This window comes from Vulpes vulpes, chromosome 3 (assembly GCF_048418805.1).
Source record: "Vulpes vulpes isolate BD-2025 chromosome 3, VulVul3, whole genome shotgun sequence".
Lineage (NCBI taxonomy): Eukaryota > Metazoa > Chordata > Mammalia > Carnivora > Canidae > Vulpes > Vulpes vulpes.
Window position 1 is genome coordinate 40,179,627 of NC_132782.1, and position 24,414 is coordinate 40,204,040.

General features: G+C 37.7%; 1 protein-coding gene across 10 annotated transcripts in view; it reads left to right on the forward strand.

Annotated features, from left to right (window-relative positions):
* The window catches only part of MECOM (MDS1 and EVI1 complex locus), a 553,599-nt gene that overhangs the window by 263,487 nt on the left and 265,698 nt on the right, over window positions 1-24,414 (forward strand). For all 10 annotated transcript variants that reach the window (XM_026007720.2, XM_026007722.2, XM_026007721.2 and 7 more), the window contains exon 2: window positions 6,652-6,989. In XM_026007720.2, the coding sequence (XP_025863505.2) occupies window positions 6,652-6,989 (338 nt within the window). The remainder of the gene's footprint in view (window positions 1-6,651; window positions 6,990-24,414) is intronic.

Consider the following 24,414-nt stretch of genomic DNA (forward strand, 5'->3'; position numbering starts at 1 on the left):
TTCAAAGGCAGCTTAAGTCAGCTTTCTGGAAACTCATTTTCCTTCCTTTTACTAGTTTCCCTTCTTCCTTTCATTTGGGATCTCAAATTTCATGATCTTGGGGCCATTCTCACTGAATTTTCTGCTGGCCAGTTCCTCGCCTCCTTCTTTGTTCTGTTTGTGCATCTGGCACCATTGGGCTCCACCCTTGTCCCCAAGCCCAGCACACGTTTACTGGTTGTGTCACCGGTGCAGAAGAGCTGGCCCTCTGCTTGCTCACCAACCCGCTGCTGTAACTGCTCTGGAATTGTCCTAACAAGGGAAGAAGAGCATGTCCGGTTTGAATTCTGGAAGGAAATCGGTGTCCTCCCCCTCCCCTCCCTGGCCCGCCACTAGCAGGCCCCGACTCGTGGACTCCTGTTCCTGTGCTCACGGCCTACCAGGAGGTCCCTGGTGGGCCTTTGAGGTTTGGCAGCGCCTGGGCTCCTCCTAGAGCTGGGCACGCATCCTCTGCTCTCAGCCACGTGTAATCCTTCCTGTCTGCTGGCGAGTTGGGCACAAAGTACTGGCGCTTGGGCCCACCCTCTTCTTTAGTAGCAATTAACCTTTACTACAGAGCTTCCTTTGAAGTTTGCTCGTGTTTTTATTACAAAACTGCAATGAGGAACATAATGGGGGGAAATGTCTAAATTTCTGAGTTACCTAATCTGTTCAATTCCCTAGCTGGGCTCCTCCTGGCAGTTGTTTCATGTAGTTATGATCTCAACCAGTCTGCCTGAGATCTCAAACCATGTTTCTGTCTCAGCCTATTTTAAAGATTAGTGAGCTATTACACACGCGCGCACACACTGCAAACGCACGTGGATGTGTGCATTGTGTGCATGTGTGTGTAGGGCTGAGTATAGAGAGGAGATTGCTTGTTTAATGCCTGCAGAAACCAGTCTCACGTTAGAGTCAGGCTGAGTCCCTGTGCTTTTAATATGAAAATTACAGTCTATTTAGTTGCTAAATGTTTTGTCGCGATGAAGGAACATGAAGAGTGGAGAGGAAATTATTTACGCTGGTATCACTAATGATAATGCTGAGCGATAAGTATTATGACGGGTACGGAATGCTATTAATGGTGAAGCTCAGGATTTTGAATGGCATCTGCCCAGAAGATTTGCAGTTAAACTAGGCAGAGAGGCCAAGTGAAACAAATGGTGAGTTATATAAAACCCACAAAAAGAAAAGGCATTTTAGGCCAGCCTTGCAAATAAGAACCAAAGAATTACGAGTGAAATGGCATTTTTTTTTTTCTAGCTTGCCGTTCACAGGAGCTCAAATAAATGAAATCATTTTTCTCTGCTTTTCACTCAGCAGTAAATCATTGGTAATCCAAGGTTAGTAGAAAAGCAACTATGGAACTCAAAGAAAATAAAAGAGAACCTCTTTTTCTTCCTTAGGATGGGTAAAGACTTTCTAAGAAAAATGTAAAAAAAATCACAGAGGAAAAATAGACTTTGTTCCATAAAAATTAAAATTTTTAGACAACATAAACCCACTAAAAGACCAAATGATAAATGATTTACTAGGGAAAGTAGCACAAACTATCAGAGGGATAATTTTTTATTATTATTAATAAGGCAGATCAACAAAAGCTCAATTAAAAATGGACAAAAACAAAGAATGATTTGAAAAGAAGAAATACAGATGACAAAAGTATTAAGTCTTAGGAGTCAACTGAGATCTGAATTAAAACAACTACATATATATAGTTGTTTTCTATGAATATATGTAATCTTTTCCATTGTATTAATAGATTTTAAAAGCAAGACATAATAATAAATGCGAGGATAATTGATAGAAATATAAATTGATATACACCCCAAAAAGCAATCTGTCAATAATCACTGTTTTCTTACAGGGCTCTAATTTAAGGGACTTAAACTGGACAAATATACATATTTGTATTAAAAGATGTTTATCTTCATGGTGTTTATGCAACAGAAAGTTAGAAGTAACTTAAGTAATTACAACTAGTTCATTTTTTGTGGGTCCATATAATGGAATATTATGCTGTAATTAAATATATTTTTTAATTTATATTTATTTATTTATTTATTTATTTATTTATTTATTTATTCATTCATGAGAGACAGAGAGAGAGAGGCAGAGACATGGGCAGAGGGAGAAGCAGGCTCTATGCAGGGAGCCCGATGTGGGACTCGATCCTGGGTCTCCAGGATCACGCCCTGGGCCAAAGGCAGGCATTAAACCACTGAGCCACTCAGGGATCCTTAATATATTTTTAGAAAATAACTTAAAAAAACTTTTAAGTGTTCATAATGAAATATAAGTGAAAAAGCAGAAAACAAATTATTTACCCAGTATGGCCACAGTTTTGAAACAAACTTTAAAACTTATCTTTAGAAAACAAAAGCAAATTGCCTAGAGTTACAGACACAGTTGGGTTTGGACCCCTGCCTTCCAGTCTCAGGTGTTTTTGGATATACTGTTTAGCATCCTGGAGCATCAGATTCCAGATTTGAGAAGTAGAAGATTATTATCGCTGTGGCTTCCTTACAGGATTGAGAGTGTTAAAGTGAAAACATAGATATACGTCTTTGAGAGTTATCATTATATTTTTGCTATTATTTCTGCAGTTTTCTCTTTGTAGATTCTTATGTGCTTTCAGAATGGAACTCTGTCAAGTGGAAACCTATGTTAGTTATTCAAAGAGTCATAGAAATAAATATACTCCAATCCAATAGTGTGATCTGGCTTGGTCTCCAGGGATATTAGAACACTTAAAACTTGAATCGAAGAGGCTGATTTTCAAGAGCATTGCCAAGTCATTTGTCTCAAGTCCAACAATAAGCTTGTCTTTCTGTCCTTACTCAGTTAATGATACATCTAAAGGATGCATGAAGCAGATTCCAGTAGTAGGCAGCTCAGCTCCAAGAAGTTACAAGGGTTATTTATCTTTATGGGACCACTGATGTATATAGCAGTTCTTACCTGATACTTACCTATTGTAAATGTGCCCATTTTTTTTCCCCAATAACAGAGATTTAATGGAGATAGGATAATTGAGGTAGTTTGTCATTTAGATGAAATGTTTTAGCAGCTTTTTGGATAGATCTTGAGTAATGTACATGGAGGCATTAGTTTATTTTGGTTTATGCAAATATTCAGTGTGGTGTGATAAACTGCATTTGCTGTTGAAAATTTTGAAATGCTAGATTACATTGAAATATTGTTGCGTGTTTCGATATGTAAAACTCAGCAGTTTTCTATTTCTATTTTTTGTCACTACAGCCCTTTTTATATTTAATTCAGATGATACTAGATTAACAGAGGCTTGAAAACAAATTGCCTGGGTTTGCATATACATTTAATGCCTGCTTGTGGATGAATAGGAACGTGAGTCTTTCTCCTGGATTTGCGTGACCTATATAAGTTGTTCTTTAGGTTTAATTGGAATTTTTTGCCATTGTCAGCAGAATTGCATTCAGGCTTTAAATTCAAATTCTTCTGTGCAGCAGCCTGGGCACACATGTGTACTTTGTCTCCACAAGAATTGAAACCCAAATGCACTCGTTTAGATTATGCATTGGGAAAGTTTGTGGGTAACTCAAAGGTCATGAGGTCAGCTATGCCAGTGGGGGGGCCCAGATGGGTTTGTCTCTATCCTTTTTTTAAGATTTGAGATCACTTTGATGGAACTGACAGTATGAGTGATTTAACCCTTTGAGGAAATAGGGGAAATTTTGCTGACTTTTAATGGATAATTACTGGAGGAAATAGTTCTATTCATTTGGATGCCTTTTGGTTTCCTGCTGCTTAAGTGGACAAGTCTATAGATTATACAATACTTCCAATTTATGGCACCTACTTTTCAAGAAAAACAAAGTCTTCACAATGTGTGATAAATCCCTTTAAGAATCTGTAAAGTAACTCTGCATTTGCAGTAGTTAAATGTTACAATTCTAGAGAGATTGCATATATATATATATATATATATATATATATATATATATATATATATAATCTGTAGCAAGAGTGCTACTGAACTTTTGGCTTTTAGGTTGAAGTGCAAAATCTCCCTGAAGGATAGATTTAGATAAACTTTATCAAGGGCGTTTGGATACTGAAGTGTATTTCTCTGATGATATTTCTTTAGGACATTACTAAAGTTGTTTCTTTTGATGCTGGGTTTGGAGAGAAGTTTATAATTCATTGTGTTCCATTTCTATGGGTTTAAAAGTGCCTTTTATGGTCAAAATCATTCCTTGTATTTGGTAGAAAAATATTGATTTGATTTCATAGTTTGATAAAATTATATGTTAGGTTAACTATCTATTTAGTAAGTATTTATTAAGCACCTTCATACAGATCACTTGGAGAATTTCTAAGAGCTGTGAGTTCTCAGTCTTCCCTTTATGGGCCAATTTCCTAGTTGGAATAACAGATCCATGCATATTTAACTAAGTAGCAGAACATTATTTGATCATCAGATTTGGAGGTGAATTTTGTAAGAACTCAAGGAAGAGGGACACTTGAGTTAAATGAGATGGTGAGGGGACAGGCTGAAACCTGACCTGAGAGGATGATTATAAGTTGGATGGGCAGAGGAGTAGAGAGAGAGATAGGGTGACCCACCAAGAAGAACTGCAGAAGAAAATCTCACTCAGCTCAGAAGATAAGCTTATTCTGGCCTACGGTCTCCTATTGAGGAATATTGAGAATCAGAGATCAAGGGAGAATGGTTTTAAAATAAGAGCAATTTTTTTTCTAAGCTGATGAGGTTTGGATTTTACCACCTGTGAGCACTGGGAATTATTGGAGGCTATTGCACAGGAAAATGGGTGTGCCCAGAAGATAGCAGCATTGTACGGGCTCAGTGTTGATGGATACCAGAGGTTGGAGACTAGAGGTCTGGAGACATATTTAGAGGACTGTTAGAGAATTTAGGAATGAAAATGTGTATTACATGAATGAGATGAAGGTAAAAATCTTGCAAGAAGAATGGACAGCATTTAATGACTGAATAGATTAGAGAATGAAGGAGAGCGAATATCCACGTTATTTGAGAAACTTGAACGTGGTTAATTAAGGCAAAAATAGTATTCTTAATAGACATGCTGAAGCAGGCAAAAGACTCAATTTGAGGACAGATGATAATGTACAAGATTTTTGATCAATGAACTTGTATGATGATGAGCTTATATGTTGGGGTCAAATGTCTCATAGGAATAAGGTTGTATTCTGGAGTTTGGTTTTGTGCTTGGTTTAAATGTCATTGTCTTATCATTTGACTCAGGAACCAAGCGTTTCATTAGAAAGATACTTTTGCATGTACTATCACTTTGCCTGTCACAAAACTTTAAGAGGAGTCAACAATTGATCAACAATTGTTAATGACTCTAATAGATCTCTGTAATAGGTCAGAGAAGGAATTGGACTAGAAGTTGGGTTTTCTACCCTCTAGCTCAATAAACTATCTTGGGAGATTTTAATAGTTTGTAGAACTACAGGGTTGGTAGCATCTTAAAAGGTCATCTTATCTAGTCATCAACCTGAAGTCGAAATTCCTCCACATTATCCGTAATTTATGGTTATCTAGGCTATGTTAGAAACTCTATGATGGGAACTTACTTTGCCTTTGCATGGCTCTGATTGACATTTGTCTCTAATTCTGACCCATTTTTCTTAGTTGTCTCCTTGAAGGTCTACAAATCCAACAAATCAGGTATGACTCTTGGTCCATAATCCCTGTGGACAAGAGACGTGTGTTTATTTGCTTTAAGATAACTGAAATCCCCTTCAGCTGGTGGACTGGTGGGAAATTCAAGCTCAGTCACTATCCTTTAACCCCCAGCAAATTGCGTAAAAATCTTAAGATCTGAAATGGTGTGCTCATTTACTTCCAGTGTGGGGGCTGTGTTGTCTTGTGGAGTCCTGGGAGCCCCAGTGCAGAGTGTTCAGACTCCTTGTTTTACTCTATCTTGCTTTCTTCTCTGGAAAACTCATCTAATTTCTTTGATGGTTTTTGTTTTCACACATGTCCAGAGGAATCACTAGCTTCAAGTCATTTTAAGTCTCTGCTCTGCATAAGTTGTTGAGGCAAGGAATACCAATGACTTGGTGATGTGTTTGAAATGGGAAAGAAAAGGTAAAGAACAAACACAAATTAATATTCCAATAAATAGTCCTGATATACGGAGTTAAGCCTTGTTGTCCATGGCAGCCCTTGGAATCTTTGACAATCTCCTACAACTTAGTCTGAGATACACTGCATGATACAACTTCCCAACACATTGTGTAATGTTATCGCCTCCTGTTTAGAATGGTTTGTGGTGTTGCAGGTACACATATGTTTACTTCTTATCTCTACTTTATTCGGACCAATAATTAAATTGCTGATTGTTTCCCAGCTAAATAATGGATTGAGCTGGCCTATGAGAGTATTGACAGTTGAAGATTAGCTCATTTGATTTATGGATTCACCAGAGATAAACCAAATCCCCCATCTGTGAATAACAGAGATTTTTAATGCGGGCATATTTTAACAATGGCCTTCCCTATTTTGTCTTCAAAGAACAATAACATTATAAGGTGGCTACCGAGCTGTGGGATTTTGATGTTTGTATATTAGTAGGAATTCACAAAGTTATCATTTGTTCACAGGTAATGAGTGTGTATATGGCAGTTACCCTGAAATTCCTTTGGAAGAAATGCCAGATGCAGATGGAGTAGCCAGCACGCCCTCCCTCAATATTCAAGAGCCATGCTCTCCAGCCACATCCAGCGAAGCATTCACTCCGAAGGAGGGCTCTCCATACAAAGCCCCCATCTACATCCCTGATGATATCCCCATTCCTGCTGAGTTTGAACTTCGAGAGTCAAATATGCCTGGAGCAGGACTAGGAATATGGACCAAAAGGAAGATTGAAGCAGGTGAAAAGTTTGGGCCTTATGTGGGAGAGCAGAGGTCAAACCTGAAAGACCCCAGCTATGGATGGGAGGTAAGAATAAATGTAGAGTTTATGCATTGAAATGTATTTAGAAATGTGAAGAAAAGATTAGTTTTTAAAGTGGCCACAAAATAAGCAAATTCCAAATATTGCAAAATGTCTTCAAATGGTCTTTAAGAATGAACCTCCCTTATAATCTCACTTCTTGATAGAAACAAAATGTTGCATAAAGGTATAGTGGGTTAGAAAGGAACTCAACTACCAAAAGGTGAAGAATAGTATCAACTTAAAAACATAACAAAGGAAACAAATACAGCTTTTATGATTAATATTTAGAAGCATCATGTAGCTATCCATGTAGCATGTGGCATAAACGTCATCATGTGACAAGTTTATTGTATTTTATCTTTTCTTTGGGGGCAAGGCTTGGAAGATTGGGGAAAACATTTGTTTTCTCCATTTTGTGGCTGAGTTAATTTGATTTTATTTTGTTTTATATGGTCATTTTGCTCTGTGTTCTAATATATTTTGCGACTCTTGTGATAACCCTGCTTTGATTCTACATGCTTCCAGAATGTGAGCACTGCACTGAATTCTGTGATGATTCTTTATATTCAAATTGATTTAATGAATAATTCATGCATAAAAGTAAGCAAAAAAACAATATGAAAATCAGTTTCTGGTTTTAGCCATGCTTTTCACAGAACCCATCTTGATAATATCTAAGGAGAAGTTACAGTCTGATTACAAAATCAAAGTAAATTTTATCTCAGTAAGAACAGGTAGCTATGTGATGCTGAGCTTATAATTTTTATACAGATTTTGTAGCTGTATCTACTTCCCATTTATTTTTATAACTTGAAAACTTTTGTGGTTAAATTGTGATATTATAATTTCTGGAAAACCTGGTCTATATCTGCAAAATGTGTAGGCAATTTCCATATCAGCAAGAAAGTGTTTTTTAGAGATGTGAGTGACCCTTGGTTTCCTAGTATTTCAGTTAGACAGAAATCAGATAAACTAGATTTATTTGGTCTGTTCTCTTAATATTTATGATCATTAATAGAATATATGGTCAGCATTTTAAATAGAAATAAATACTCAGTGCCTTCAGGACCTAAATTCAAATTTTTGTCCCTTTGTTTTATATATATCCTCTTGTGAAATCTGTTCAAAATGCTTCAATCAAAACAATTCTTGCTCAAATTCTAAAATGCCAAAAGTTAAGATCTGGATTTGACATGATAACAAGTGAGAAGTCCTTCCTTAGTTTTGTTCTTATTCACGGCTCAGGTAAAGTTGTGGTTTGGCTACATTGCTTTTAGACACATATATTGATAAGAGATTTTTAAAAAATCACTGTACCATTAACTGATATGTGAGTTGAATAAGTTTTAAACCAAATGCGTAGAACTTTACGTCATTTTTGTTCTCCTTAAAATAAAGGCTATAAACATTCTAATAATAAGTAACTCATTAAACTTTTATTACAAAATCTCCAGAGTTAAACAACAAGTTCAGTACAGCTCGAGATTATCCAGAAGGCTTGGAATAAACCAAGGCTTAATAACAAAATAATTTTGCAGTTACAGGGTTGATAAATGCAGGACTATGTCTCTTTAAACAGGATACCTATGGATTGGGGGATGAATCTGGGGAAAATTCAGCATTTAGAGGAAATTTAAAAATAATTATTTTTCTCCTTGGAGCAGAATGTCCTCAGTATATACACAAGAAAATACTTACCTTGAGAAATGTAAAATGATTCTTTTCATTATGTCAAAACTGAGTTGTTTTATTGCTTGGACTTCCAAGATACTTCTACAAATAGTTCATGACCCTTCGGCTAAAGATCACCCATTCCCTCTCTCTCCTTCAAGAATTCAATTAATGGGCAATTCAATAGTTTTCTTCACCATTTTAATGGTTGCCCACTTTTGAGAGTGTGGATTATCTGCTCTAGATGTGTTATGAACAAAACCAGAGAAAGGGCTTTTTTGGTGATTTTGGCGATCTTGTTATCCATGGAGGAGCACTTAAGCTCTCGACTCTAGGTGTTGTTGTTGTTGTTGTTGTTGTTGTTGTTGTTGTTTTAGTCTTCTAATCTTATCCTAGTTAATACAAAATCCGGTCATGACCAACAAAGTCACTTTCACAAAGGCATCTCGCCCTACTCCTGTGTGCTCATTTTTAATCACTCTCCTGTCATATTTGTCCTCAACTGTAGCTGATATCTCTCCTGTTTGGTTAGACAGATTATTGTGATCAACTAGTGTAACCTTGCTTTTTGATACTCCTTTATTTAAAAAAAATGATGAATTTAGGGAGGAAAAAAAAACCTTTTGGACCAAGGAAAATATACACAAAGAGAGGAAATCCATAGTCAGCAAACAATTATTGAGCACATACTATGCATCGCATTCTGTCCCGCTCTCCCAACAGAAACCCAGTCTATCATAACTGAACAAATCATTGCTACTCCAGTACTTGCCTGCTCTTTTCTATGAACAAATCTCCCCTCCTTGAGCATTTCCTATATAATAAATTGTATTACCATCTGTCCAGTGACTGAAGCCAAAAAATGGGTTATCTTTGACTCTACTCTCTCCCACACCAACTGTACATGATTCATAGTTCCTGTGTGCTATCAGGCCTCCATTCTTTGCACACACTGGTCTTTCTACCTAGGAACCTCTTTTTCCTATCCATCCTTAGCAAGTGTCTATTCTTTCCTCAAATTCTAGCCTTCCATGACATTATCCTTGACCTTTCTAGTCATAGTTTCATACTGCTTAAATTTTGCTCCATCATAGCACTAGGTAAATCCATTTAAAGCACTGGGTAAATCCATTTAAAGCTGTGAAACATCCAAATCCTGTGCCTAGCTTCCCTAATAGAGCAAAATATCCATAGCTGTAGTCTCTAAGTGCAGTGTCCTGATTCTATCTGTGGTGCCTGTGGGGCTATCTAAGGCTAAGTCCATTACCTGAAGTAACCAGACTGGATTAGTCACCTCAGGCTGCTGTAACAAAGGTCTGCTGACTCACTGGGTGACTTAAGTGACAGAAACTTATTTTCTTACAATTCTGGAGGCTAGAAGTCCAAGATCTAGGAGGGCTGATCTGGCTTCTGGTGGGGACTCTCTTCCTGGCTTGCAGATGGCCACCTTCTTGCTATGTCTTCACATGGCCATTCCTAGGTGTATATGTGTGTGTGTGTGTGTATGTGTGTATGCATATGCACATACCCCCCCCCCCCCCACACACACACATAACACATACACATAATGTAAGGGGAAGGGGAGAGTGCTATAGAGTCTCTTCTTAGAAGAACACTGATTCAGTTGGATCAGGACCTCACCCTTATGACTTCATTTAACCTTAATTACCAAAAATGGTCTTCAATATCTGCAAATATAGTCACATTGGGAGTTAGGGATTCAACATAATGGATTTGGGGAGAATTCAAGCATTCAGCCCACAACACGGACATTTAATAAATAATTGTTTGGTAAAAGAATGAGTGACAGAAGAAAAGAGCAAATGGAAGAATGATGAATGGATAGAGGATTATGTGGCTCCTAAAAAGAGAAAGGGAGTAGGGCTGAGGGAGTTCCATGGAAAAAGCTAGGATCTGGATTTTAGACATGTGGAATCAAATCTTAACTCTGCCACTATTGCACAAGTCTAGGGAAACTATTCAAAATTAATTGGCTCTTGCATTTTTATTTGACCCACAAGCCAATAATAACTGACCTGCACCATCACTTATTATATAATTAAAATGAAGTAAAGAGATAAAGTAATCTTTTCAAAGAAAGTTTTTAGAAGACAAAGCACAATGATAATATTTCAATTACTGGCCACCTTTCTGAACTCTATTTAGATAGTTTTTAAAAAGTTTAATATATATCCCCCAAAAAAGGCATTTTTGGAAAATCATTTGAATTTCTATTTTAGAGAAATCAGTATTTTTGAAAACATGGTTTACAGTACAAAATACGGTTAGGTAAAATAACCCATAGATATCAAAAAACATTGTTTGAATGATTTCTCCCAACCAGTAGTGATTTAATAAAGTGAAACTTTAAAAATAATGTTAGAGTGTGGCAGTGATTGCTATCTGGCAATGCATATGACTTGTCTCTAACAAAAAGATTTTTAAAGACTGGGGAGCACTTGATTTTCTCCAGGACCTAAAAGTAATTAGTGATAGGACATTTTCTCTTTGGTTTAGAACTTTAGAGTTACTGATTGATTGACTAATAATAACAAAAAATTCTGTTGGTTCAAGACAAGGGTTTTCTCTTTTTTCTTCTAAAGATGACCATTGTGTGATAACATGGAAATTGCATAGCAGAGCAGAGGGGAGCAAGATTCTGAAGCGAAAATTCCCAGACTTAAATCCTCTTCAAGGCTCTGTGTGCTGGTTGAGAGATTTTGCAAGAGTCATCTAATTGGCACCCCTCAGTTTATATATGCATGACATGGTGATAATAATTGCACCTATCCAATCAGGGTTGCAGTGATAATAAAATGTAATACTGTGTGTTAAAAGCCTACCAAGGAGCCTCCCACCTGGTACAAGAGCTTAATAAAGGTGAACAGCAACAACAAAAGCTTGGCTAAAATAGAGACCTAGCACAGGGTCATTAGGTAGGGCAGGGGCCAACTACATTTTATTTATTAATTTTTACAAATTTTTGTTCTTACTCTAACTTCTTGTTTCCTGGAAGTTCAGTTATCTCTGGGATGGTCTAATTATGTGACTCTCGGTTTATCTGAAAAGGAAGCCCTGGCTGTTTTCTAATTAACAATTAAAACAAGGATTTGGGAGAGATTCATAAATTTCTTTTTAAGCCAAACAAAAATAATTTGGGTGGCAAATTTTTTGATGACCTGAGATAGGTCACTGGAAAAAGCGTGAAATTTTGTTTCCTTGTAATATTGCCATTTAGTACATTTTCTCTGTTTATCTTCATTACCATTGATTGGTCATCATAAAACTCTGCAAATTGATGTAAGTCAGCTGATGATGCATCTATTCGGGGCCAAACTCTTTACTATATCCCTTTCACCCATACTTGATCCAGATTACTTTGATCAGTTAAAATACCAGATATGAGTTTAACTTTACTTTTTCTCCTTTCGAGCATACACATACTCAGATGTAGAAAAATGATGACATGAGTGGTCGGTAAATTTCTCTTATGTTTTGTTAAATAGATGGGAAGGAATAGTGGAAAGAGATTTTACTGGCATCAGAAACTCATTAAATAATTTTGATGCAGTGCTTTGACAATACATTATGTTCCAGTAATGTAATCCTGAAATGTGATATTACAATGAATGTGTGCCTCCCTATATCATTTAAGAAGGAATAGTTTTCACATTTGTAAGTTTATTTTTGAGTTCTGCAGTGATGCCTTGTGCATTGGAACATGCAATCTATATGTTAACTGAAATATGAATATCCATTAAAACAACAACAACATCAGACTTTCAAGAGGCCTAACAACTGAGTTCAGAGTTAGGAGGCTGACAATCAAATAATGTATGTTTGGTAATAATAAAAAAAAAAGGGGGGGTAGTTTGAGATGTCCTAACATCTCATAGGCACCAAATATCTTTGAATGAAGCTATTTCTCTCTTATTTTGCTCTAGATTTGTGTGGGTCAAAAATGAATTTTACAGTGATTTGTAAAATGAAATCAATGGTTTGGCATTGATTTTAGAGAAAATATTTATTCATTAATAGGAAAGCAAGTACCCTTGACAAGTTGCATATTCCTAAAGCCAGATAACCAAGTAAAGACCTCTGTCTTAATAAAAATGAATTGATTCCAGTAGAGGGGAAGAAGTATCAATTATCTAAAAGGGTGTCTTTAATGGGCAGTTAAGAAAGAGAAATATTATCTAATATAATAAATATATGTTACCATAAAACTTTACATTACAAAGTATTAATTATATTTTTCAATGTTATTTAAAAGATGACAGATATAGTTTGGATATTCAGTTTTACTTGGTAAGGAATTAATAACAGAAAATACCAAGATAAAAAGTAAGATTTAGCTAATAGGATCCTGAATATGTCACTAGGGCCCAAGAAGATGTTATAGATTCACTTGGAATATAATGAAATCAAGAAAAGAAAAATCAATCTATTTGATTCATTTTGTACTTCTAGCATACGTATGTAGTAGGAATTAAATCTCTGGTAGTTGAAAGAAAACAGAAGTTTACTCTCTTGAAACACCATGAACTACCTATAATTTTGCCCTGGGCTCAAGAGGATCCCATCCTGTTTGTTAAGTGCTTAGAAATCCTCTTACCCCACCTCCTACCCCCTTCACATATGTGCTGTCAATACCTGGGGCTTGCTCTTCTTATGCTTTCTTCCATGAAAGGTGTTGTTGGAGTTCAGCATGTCTACTCATCTAATCACTGTTTTTTTTTTAAGATTTATTTATTTATGATAGACAGAGAGAGAGAGAGAGAGGCAGAGACACAGGCAGAGGGAGAAGCGGGCTCCATGCCAGGAGCCCGACGTGGGACACGATCCCGGGACTCCAGGATCGCGCCCTGGGCCAAAGGCAGGCGCTAAACCGCTGAGCCACCCAGGGATCCCCTTATCACTGTTTTGACAAAACTTTTAGTACTTCCAAATTATAGTCAGTAATGTGGACAAGTCTGATATCAAAATTTTTCAAAAGTTCCCCAAGTATCAGTGCACTTGTCATGATGAGCACTGGGTAACATATGAAATTGTTGAATCACTATATTGTACACCTGAAAGTAATAGAATATTGTAAAAAAATAAAAATAATATATAATGATACACCGTATGAAAAAGCAAATAAATAACTGTATTAAAATTATTCATAAGATAAAAAAGTTAACAAAAGAGGGTGTGTCGTATTCTTCAAAATTTTCAATGTCATAAAAGGCAAAGAAAGGCTGTGAAAATGCTCCGGATTAAAGGAAAAGAAAGTAACAGAACAACTAAAAGTAAATCTCATCTTATACAGAATTCTATCAATTGGCAAAGTTGGGCTTTGGATAGATAGGTTAAATAAAAGCTAGCCAATGTAAAAAAGCAAACAAACAAACCAATCTGTTATATACTTAAAACTTACAAAATATTATAAGTCAATTATATTTAAATGACATTTAAAAATAATATTATTGAAAAAAATGCACACTTTTCAAAAATCATGAATGTATTTCATGTTGATGTAGAGGAAAAAGTGAATGACCACCTCAATAAGTAAAATGCTAATATATTTTCATCACAAAGCCTCTAAGCAAACTCTAAATAAAGGGTACTACTTTGAATTGATCCACATATATAAACATGCTGTCACTGACATTACAATAATGAAATAATGTTGGACATTTTCCCTCAAAGACATGTAAAATTCAGGATGTCCCTAACAGTACTCTCTTCAAAATTGCACTAGAAGTCCAAATCAGTGCAATATGGAAAGAGAAAGAAATGAAAAGAAAAAGCACTTGAAAGGATAAAGTAAAAATGTCTGTGTTCACAAATGATTTGATTGTTTACAAATCTATAAATACTAAGTATAAGTGAATTTTAAGAAGTGAGTCCGACAAAAGGTCAATATATGAAACTGCATTCCTACACACTTGAAAAAACAATCTATGTAAATTTAAAATACATTTATGTCAAACAATCAAAATGTTTAATCAGAAAAGTTAAATATGGGAAAATAGATATAATAAATACTTTTAAGATCTCTACACTGAAAAATTCAAAACATAGCAGAACATTTAAAGACAACTTATATAAATAGAGAAATCATGCTCATTGATTAGAAAAGTCTATGCTGTTAAGGTAAAATTCTTCGCCAAGTAACATATTGACTCAGCGCAATTCTAATCAAATCCTAGAAGGTTTTATTGTGGAAATTTACAAGTTGATTGTAAACTTTATGTGGACATGCAAAAAAGGTAGAATAAGAAAAAAAAAAAAAGGTCCCCAAGAATCAAGAGTTTTTTTTTGTTTTACCCCTGCCTGCCTTGAGGATCAACTAGAATTTGCATGTAAGTATCTTATTTTTTGAAAGGATATTGGGTAATTTTCTTCCAATGAGGACGTGTATCCCACAAAATGTATCAAAGTGAGTTTCTTTACCCCCATACTTGGGTATGACTTGCTCCATCAATAGTGAAACTCAGTTCAAAATATGAAATGTTTAGTAAAGATCCTCTTTTAATAGACTTTACAATTGATTATAGGACTTGGTTAATCCAAGGGCAGAGATTCTTTATAATAATTTGTTATCCTAGAATACTTAGTTGGAGCTCTACAACAGGATGTTCCATTCTTTAAGCTTCTTCCTCGAGAGTAAGTTCGAAAGCAGTGGGAAGTAATAGCAAATAACGGATGGAAATTATCTTCGAAGGATAAAAGAGTTGGTGCAGTATCTTTGCTCCCTGGTTTGTTCACTGTAATAGCACGGAGAGAATTTCTTTCAATAGCGATAAGCAGGGAGTATGGAGAAATGGGGACACTGAGAGGATTTATGCAATAAATGAAGATTATAGTAATGTAGCATGTTGGCTTCTCGAAGCTTGTTTACATTGACAGAATCATACATACAAATGTTACTGAAGCACTTTTCTTTACAGAATTCTGTCCAGAAATCAGAAAAATGAATTTGTATTTCAGCTACAGCAAAATTCAGTGGATAGCTGCTATTCTCATTTTTGCCCTGCTACATCTTTTGGCCTTTAATAATACAGCTGAAGCCGAAGATAGATCAAATATTGTGTGTTTTTTTAAGAATACGTTCTACATGATAATTGGGAGAATTGTCAAGCCAAAAAATCACAAACAGGAAGAAGTTGTCAGCTCTCATTATGACAAAGAAGAGATTTGGCATGTGTGTGGGGAGCAAATAGATACCAGCAGCTACCTGTTAGTTTGTCATTTCTTTCAAATTGATATTTGATGTAACAGAATTTCAGTACAGCACAAGAAATTTGGCTAGTGCCTTTATTATAAAGGGACTTATCGTATTGGCAGAAGGTGAACAAACATTACACAGAAATAGTGTACCTCACTGAGGGTCCACACGACCCACCCAAAGGAGAAAATCTCAGAGATATCTTCTCAGAGATACATTCATGGCTGAGAACAAGACCAGCAGGTTCAAGAACAATGAAAAGTTGATTCTATGATTGTTGGTCATGCCACCTGTCCCCAGTATCTACTACTTCCAGATTCAGACCCTATCACACTATTAAGCACGTATCCCACCAGCTGTCAGAACACATTTTTTATTCCATCAGTCAAATGTTGTCCTAGACACAGGTAATAATTTGTACCTCCTAACCTAATCCTAGGAAGTCAGTTGTAGAGTGTCATCTGAAACAGAAACAATGTCTCCAGAACCCACACTGCACAACCTTAGACACACACACACACACACACACACACACACAATATGCCTTCTTATTTATTTATTTATTTATTTGTTTATTTATTTATTTATTTTTAATGATTATTTTGGAATCTAAATTTTGGATTTGGATTTTGAATCTAAGCATTTTGAATGTTTGGCCCTGTTGCTTTCTCCATGTAACCCATATAAAGTTGGGTGCCCGTATCAAGTTATAATGGCCATATAAAGGCAGTCACTATAAAATTTTTTTTACAAAGGCCCAGTAACTCCTCCCCACCCCTCCAAAATTTATTAAAAACAAAATAAATCTTTTTCAGAGCCATCAAATAAGGATTTCACTTATAATGTGAAAAACTTAAACCCTTTCTTCCTATATCTATATTCTCCCTATGTCTATCACTCACCGTCTTACTCTCAACATCACACATATCCAGCAAGTGCTGCTCTCAAAGACTGTCCCTTCTCAAATACTCTCCTCATATCCAGGCCTCTGCCTCTCTGTCTCTCTTTAAATGTATATGTATGTGTGTGTATATAAAATATATATTTAATAAATGTGTATTAAGTACATTTATATATTGTATTTAGCATATTTATACATACATATATTATATTTTATATTATATATAAATATATATTTAAATCATATAATGAACTTATTCAATATGGCCTTTTTCCATTCTAGTATTTTCCATTCTAGTGTAGTATACTTTCCATTACCTAATATCTGGATTTGGCTAATAAACAATGAGCCAGCCAGCTATCTGGGAAGGAAGGATGGGCAGGGGATGATGATTACAGATTCCTCTGCTCTGAAATTTCCTCTCTTATTCCTGCCACACCTGCACCTCCAGTTTTCCTTATTCATAGGAAGTATGCATGTATTTTCCGTAGCTGTGACTTATGTTTTCTGTGACCATTGGCCAGTCAGCTCATGTCACAGATCCAAGGGAGATCCTCTGTGCCTCCTACCAACTAGCTGACAGTGGTGTTTTCCTCTGACACTTCAGCTGACCTCCCTGGCTTCCCAGGTGTGCATGGCCTGGCACAGAAACCTCAATTGGTTGGCAGCCACAGGTGTGGATGATTTGTTTTTTCTTTCTTCGTTTGTTTAGATTCTTGTGGTAGCAATTCAGCAGGTGTGCAATGCCAGCATAGAATCTCCACCCTGGCACAGAGGCCAGCTGCCCTCAAAAAAAGATGTTCTTGTTGGTCTTGCGACACTGCCAGCTTGGATCCCTGTTTTCCTGGAAACCTCACCCAAGGGCAAGACTCTGCCTAACCAATAAGTTAGGATAAGTTCATCTCAACAGATGAGCATGGAGAGTTTCCTTATACGAACCCCACCTACAGGTAGGAGCAGGTTACCTAGTTCTGTCTTCATGGGTTGTTATTTTTTCCCCCATCTTCTTTTTTTCTTTCTAACTTGAGCTGTATCATTCCAATTACAGGGATGTAGGAAATCCGAGACTTGGTTTCTAGAGATACAAACCATGTTAGGTCTCTGTTGGTGACACAAATTTCTGCTCATTTGATTGAGACTAATTAGTAGAAGCGGATGGAGATTGGTCCACTTGGAAGGGTCCTTCTATCTTCCTGCTATCTCCTCAGGAAGTTACTAATCCTGGGACCCAATCATTTCTGTATCGAGCCAGGTAAACCTGGAGATCATCCCCGACAATGTCTAGCGTTCGTGGGGGAGTGTGGGAAGTGAGCTGTGGTAACACTGGGGGAACCAGATGGTGAAGCCAAGAGCCATTGCCATTAGTCTGTCAGCAGTGTGGGGCTGGGGCCAGAGAACCTTCTCTCTTAGCCCTCCTTAACCTTGCAAAACACTTGTACTGTGGTTGCTCTTGGCTAGGTCATGATATCTAAAGAAAAAGACACGCACACAACCTTAGATTTCTCAGTTTTCCTTTGTCGTGGACTTTTCCCGTTTTTCTTTTTAGAGTCAAGCTTGGAGTTTATTTGATGTTGTTTTACTTGCATTCACATAATGTAAGACAGGGATTTAGAGGGCAGGGAGACCTGAGTTGCCCTATGGGCCCTATACCTCTCTGAATACAGACACTGGTCATCCATTCCCCTTTGGATAATAGAAATGCACCACGATGAAATGATGACACGTGTCAGAGGAACATTTGTCTCAGAGGGCAGCAGATGGGATGTGTAAATCATACTTGGAGAAAATGGGTGTCACGCATGAGTATCAGATAGCCAGGAGACTAGTCTTTCATTCTGCATCTTCACCTTCTACAGTGCAGATATTTATGTTAATATACATCTGATCTAGCAGGACTAGCTGAAGAGAAGTAAACATTAAACATCTTATGGACCATTCGGGTCAATTTCACAGCTGCTATATTTTTGTAGCAGCATTCATATATTTGTCTTTAGCTATATTATTTTAATCATGGCATGCCTCAAGAATCTAGCTTTCCTGTAATAATATGTGAGATAAAACCTTTACACGGAGCTCCACAATTTGCTCACATCTCCAGCATTTGATTAGGACTTACTTTATATCCAAGTCCCTGTCCCCGTTAAGAGTTGAGGAGGTATTAAAAATAGCTCCGTTGCCCAATGGATGATCCTCAAAAAGAAAAAGAATTATCATTGTGTCTAATAAGAGAACTGACAGGCCATCATAATTCTTTCCATTAAGTAAATATGTTAGAAAAATTTATTATGAAATGACACATTATGCGAGCCAGGAATCAAAGATGACATCCTTGCATTAAATACGGTAGATGCCATTAAGGAAAACAGTCAATATGTCACCAAGCCATGGCCTGTAAAAATTAAATTGATTTGGTAAATGTAAGTAAGATAGATCTGTTTGCTTTCATCATCAATTTTGAGTGGGTGAACAGGTGATGTCACCAACCTGGGAGCGATAAAGATGCAGGACCATCTGGAAAGGCAGGTGATGAATGGGCAACTGCTTTTGGATAGTGACAGTGCTGTGGTACTTTGTCACTTGGGATGCAGTACTTAATAACTTTTCAATACCATCATAATAAATTTCACTGCCTTATTAATATAGAAATGGTGAGTTATTACCATGATGGCGAGTGTAAATAACTGGAGATGCAGCCGTCAAAAGCTGATTGTTTGGGCATGTTTCTTTAAGCAACACAGTTGACTTGTGATAATCAACCTATGTCTATACCAGTAGAGTTTATTGCACTTGTCAAAGGAAAAAGTAGTATTATTCAAAATTATATGAAGTCGTAATAAACAAGTTTAATATATTATCAGACTTTTCCTGTAAGTTTCCAAACATGAGGCAGTAAATCACTTTTAATAATGTCTTTTCATGTAAAATAATGTCCTTATGCAGTAATAATGCCCTTTCTTAACTATTAACAAAACAGTCGACTTCTTTGTACGTGTTTTAAAGGGTATTTTTATTTGTACTTTTCAATCATTTTCTTTTGCAAATAAAGAGCTAAGGCAGGAACCTTAGAACGTTTCATTAACAAGCTCGAAAGTTGCTGAGTACAGGCCATGTCACACGTTTCCATTTTAATTGAACAGATGTACTTAAGAGTAAACCACAGCAAACGAAATACAGACGAAATTATAAACACGTGTCACTAAGAAGTAGGCAGGAAAGAGCCTCTGATGAGCATCTGTGTGTATTTTATGAAGCCAGCGACTGCCACTTCATAAGTTCGTCACTGATGTCTCCAGTTTAATGAGAAGAAACAAAATATGCAGATAGGTGTAAGCTGAAGATGAATTAGTAGATCAATCACTTAGCACCATTCAGGGGGTCTGCCATTGTGCGGTGGGAAAATAATCAGATCTGAGATGCCGTTCTTGTTTATGTCCTGGGCGTTCGATGTGGGATGGAATATGGGAAACTTCCTCTTTCATGTCACTGTGGTCTCTAGATTGTTTCTTGGCCAGGCTGACTTTTAATTCTGACATTGTCTTTCAGGCTGCAGTCTGCCAGCCTCTTTCTTAAATGAAATGCCTCTCCACCATTTCTATTACTGCTGAAAAGAGAGCCAGCAGTCTATTAACAGGCAATAAAGTTCAGGAAGCCCAGGACTCATTTCTTGGGTCAGAGGTGAAAATTGCATATAAATGAAACAAAGGTGTGCCTTGATCGCTCAAGAAGCAGCACCAGAAAGAACACACGTGTTGTTAGCCAGAAGTCTCCCACTTAAAGGGAAAGGAATAATCGTAATAATGTTGGCCGATGGAGTTAAGTACTCAGTTGAGAGAAATTATATCAATCTGACAAATATAGCCTTCACAGGAGATAAAGTCTCTAATGACCTTAAATGCATATATTTATCATTTAATTCAACAAGCTGATTCCCTTGGGCTTTTGACCAACGACATTTCCCCTAAAGTTTAGAAATTTTTTACTAGCCCAGAGAATAATGGCCATTTGTCAGAGGGTTCCAAAGCTAAACGCAGTTGGAAGCAAAGAACAGGAGTGTGTGTGTGTGTGGGGGGGGGGGTGGGAAATGGCTAATCGAGTCTTTCTACCTCAGAGAATATTAATATGAACTTTCATTGATGCGAGAGCTGCAGTATTTCGTGGCTGAACAGTAGGTGGCAGACATTGTAGTGAAGAAATGGGGACATTTTAATCGAAGCAATTTTCATCTGATTTCATTAACTCCCAAATATGTCATCAGTGTGCACAGCACATTAATTTGCAAAAAAATAGGACCACTAAATAGTTGTGAAATGTTGCCGGTCGAATGGGGAAAAATCAAAAGGATCCTACAGAAATGAAAGCCAAAGGTCTAATGTTTCATCAGGTAAAGTGTGTGTGAAGCAGGAAAGCCCACAGAATAAAGGGGCCCTTGTGTATGGTGGGCTTTTCCTCACTGTTATTCTTGGTCTCAACTTGATGAAGTGTATTAGTGATACGCACGGAGCCCCGTGACTCCTGGATCTCCCTTTGTGAGGTTGCCCATGCCTTTGTTTGTCTGTCAGTCCTTCTTTCTCTAGGGCGGCCACATTGGTAACCACAGGATCTACTTGCAAATAGATTTCTGAACAACCAGAGTATCCTTCAGCCCTTTGCTGCCTGTCCCCACCCCCCTTCCCTCAACAATCTGGCCATTCATGTGGCGTGGCTCCCTCGCTTGCTGCTTTGTCAGACGGCTAGTGGCTTGTGTTTCAAGCAGGCCGTGTGAGATAGTGGAGGGAACATGGGCCTGGGTGCCAGGAACCTTGAGTTCTTGCCCCAACTTGGACTCAGGACCTTGGGAAGTCACTGGGTTTTCTCCTCTGAAGTCTCACTGAGGTCTAGCCTCGCTTGGACTTTGAGTTTCTGGATTCCATTCAGTTACCGGTTCTTTACTTCTTTGTATCCTTATGGACGTGCTCTGTGTCCTTATGGTTTTAGAGGCTATTTATTTGGGGGGTCATGTTTTGGTCTTTGAACTCCTGGGAGGGAGATGAATTGACTTTCAAGTAAGTAGAAGGGAGATGCTTGTTTTAAAATTTCTCTCTAGCATTCAACTAGTATAATTTTGTTTTAAACCTGAAATCAAAGCACCTTTGACATGTGCATCTCTGTTTGGATTTTATAGTGAGCAGAGAAGGCAGCTGAAGACCAAGGCCTTGTTTTGAGAAGAGAGTAAGTTGGTTAGAGGGAGGATTCTATTCCCAGTGTTTTTGAAGAGATGAAGGTACAGAATTTCATTCTGTCCCTGGGGCGTGAGTGATTTGGTGCAGCCTCAACTGCATATGACAGCAGCATTTAAAGACACCGCTTGGTCATCTCAAATATAACACATGTGTCCTGGGCTCATCTCTCAAAAAAAAAAAAAAAAAAAAAGAGTGAAATAGAAGAGCTGAGGGTGTCAGGTCTAAAGACAAATGACCTTGGTTCACATCCTCTGCCACTTACTTTGTGCCCTTGAACAAGTACTTAACCTCCTTTTGTCTTGGTTTCCTCATCTGTAGGGTGCTCATAACAATAAGGTATGCCTTGTGGGATTTTTGTGAAGATTACGTCGTAAAGTATTGGGGAGGACTCAGAGCAGGGCTTGGGGTGCTGTAGTAAACACTTCAAAGCAAACCGATTTCGATGACCTACATCGCCACCACCATTTCAAAGTCGGGGAGGTTCCTTGCATCCCTTTCATGAGGGAAGGACTGGGGAACTCCGTCTTTGAGGTTGGAGCTCTTTGGGTTGACAGAGCTACCACCCTGCAAGAAATTACACATTGTCCCCTCTCTGAGTACCACGGGGAAGTGACCTCCCTAGAGCTGATATACTTGAAACTCTGATGGACGTTTAAATGAGTCTTTTACTGGAGACTCGAGGAAGCATTTCTAACCAGGGCAGAGGAGGAGGGTTTGACTGACTCTGTTCCTAGTGAACTTCTGCTCTCGTAGCTTAGGGGGTTGGAGTCGAGAGACCACCCTAGCCCACTCCATATAATCTTCCTGTGAGGGGCTCTCTCTCACCTCTGTGCCTGTCCTTATCTTCCTTGGCTCTCTGTGCTCTTACGTCTGGCAGACTCTGCGCCTTCAGCTGTCAGCCAGATAATCAGAGGGACTGATTTTCTCTAGCAGTAGGTTTGATCTAGGCTATGGATTTGGGGGTGATGGGTGTGCCTTTACTCCAAGTCATGCTCTTCTCTGAGCATAACCTAGGAACAAACAAGCTGCTCACTGCCATGGCATCGTCTGATCTCGTGGGAGGAAAGGATACTTTGCCCATTCACAAATTTGGATGTAGTTTCATGTGATATATCAGCCCTGGTCATCTCGTGAATTTGTCCTCCTCCCAGGTCCTACTCCATCAGTGAAACTGGCTCTGAATCATTGGGACCAACAGCATAACTCCATATATTGTCATTAAGTCTATGAAGTATTTCAGATAAGTGGAAATACATATCCTAATCTCTTTTGTACACTGCCATTTGTTTAGTCTTCGATTTCTCTTAAAGATAAAAGTGGTACCTGGGGGGGGGGGGTGGTCAGTGACGTTCTGAGACTTCCTGGGCAGAAATTTGGGGATTCACAGAGAGGACCGCAGAAGGCCCCTTAGGAACTCACATCTGTAAAACTTCACTGTTCACTATTGGCTTTTGAGCATTTTGGACAAGAGAAGTATCAAAAGTTGTGGGTTTTTAATTTTCCTAACAAAGAAATACCAAAATATGTGCTATTGAAAACTGTGGGTAAGCTCTCTGACTCACAGGCTATTCGAAGGGGGAGGGAGTACTTGAATTATTTGGTTGAGGATTTATGGCTGAAAGTGACAGTTGCCTGAAGTCAAGTTTGCCTGCATGAAGATAGAAGCTTCCTGAAGGAAGACTTGAAGGGTGGGATGGTGGTAGGGGGCCTCTGCTTCCCTGCAACATGGTGACTTTCCCCCTTCAGTTCTCTTGACTGTTACAATGTCAGGTTTGTGTCTTCTAACTTCTGTAGCATGGACCGAATTGTCACCAAACTGCCACATGCTAATGGTTCTTCACTTACACAAACTCTGCTCTCCCCTAAGATCGCTCTCCGTGTGGGGGCTTCCATTCAGAACAGTTTGGATTTGGTAATACACTTAATTGGAAGGTTTAATAAGAACTTAGGACTTTGTTTTCTTTTGTTACTTGGAAAAGACAGTAATCTTAAGAAAACCAGATGTGAATATGTTTTTAACAAGAGAATTTTCACTTTCCTCGTACCTTCCAAAGCATGAAAATTGTCCTGTGAAGATGTGAATTTTATAAGAATATTTTCAGCAATAATAAGGCTGAAGAATAGTTGAGTTTGCCTACAGATGAGCCAGTCTAAAAAAATATGGAAAGTACTTGATGAAGTCATGAATTGCTATGATTTAAATTACAGAGCCTCATGTGGACCCCTGAACATTGATTTGCAGGAACATTATGAAGGGTATTACGGCAAGGAGGTATATAATGTCACTGGGTGAGCTTGACTCAAAAAGTGTTCATTTGAAGTTTGATTCCTTACTCAACCACCATAACTGATTGATAGGGACATGGATCTCCAATTGACTTTAATTTCTGCTCAACAAATCTTCCATGAACCTCACTGAGAGCC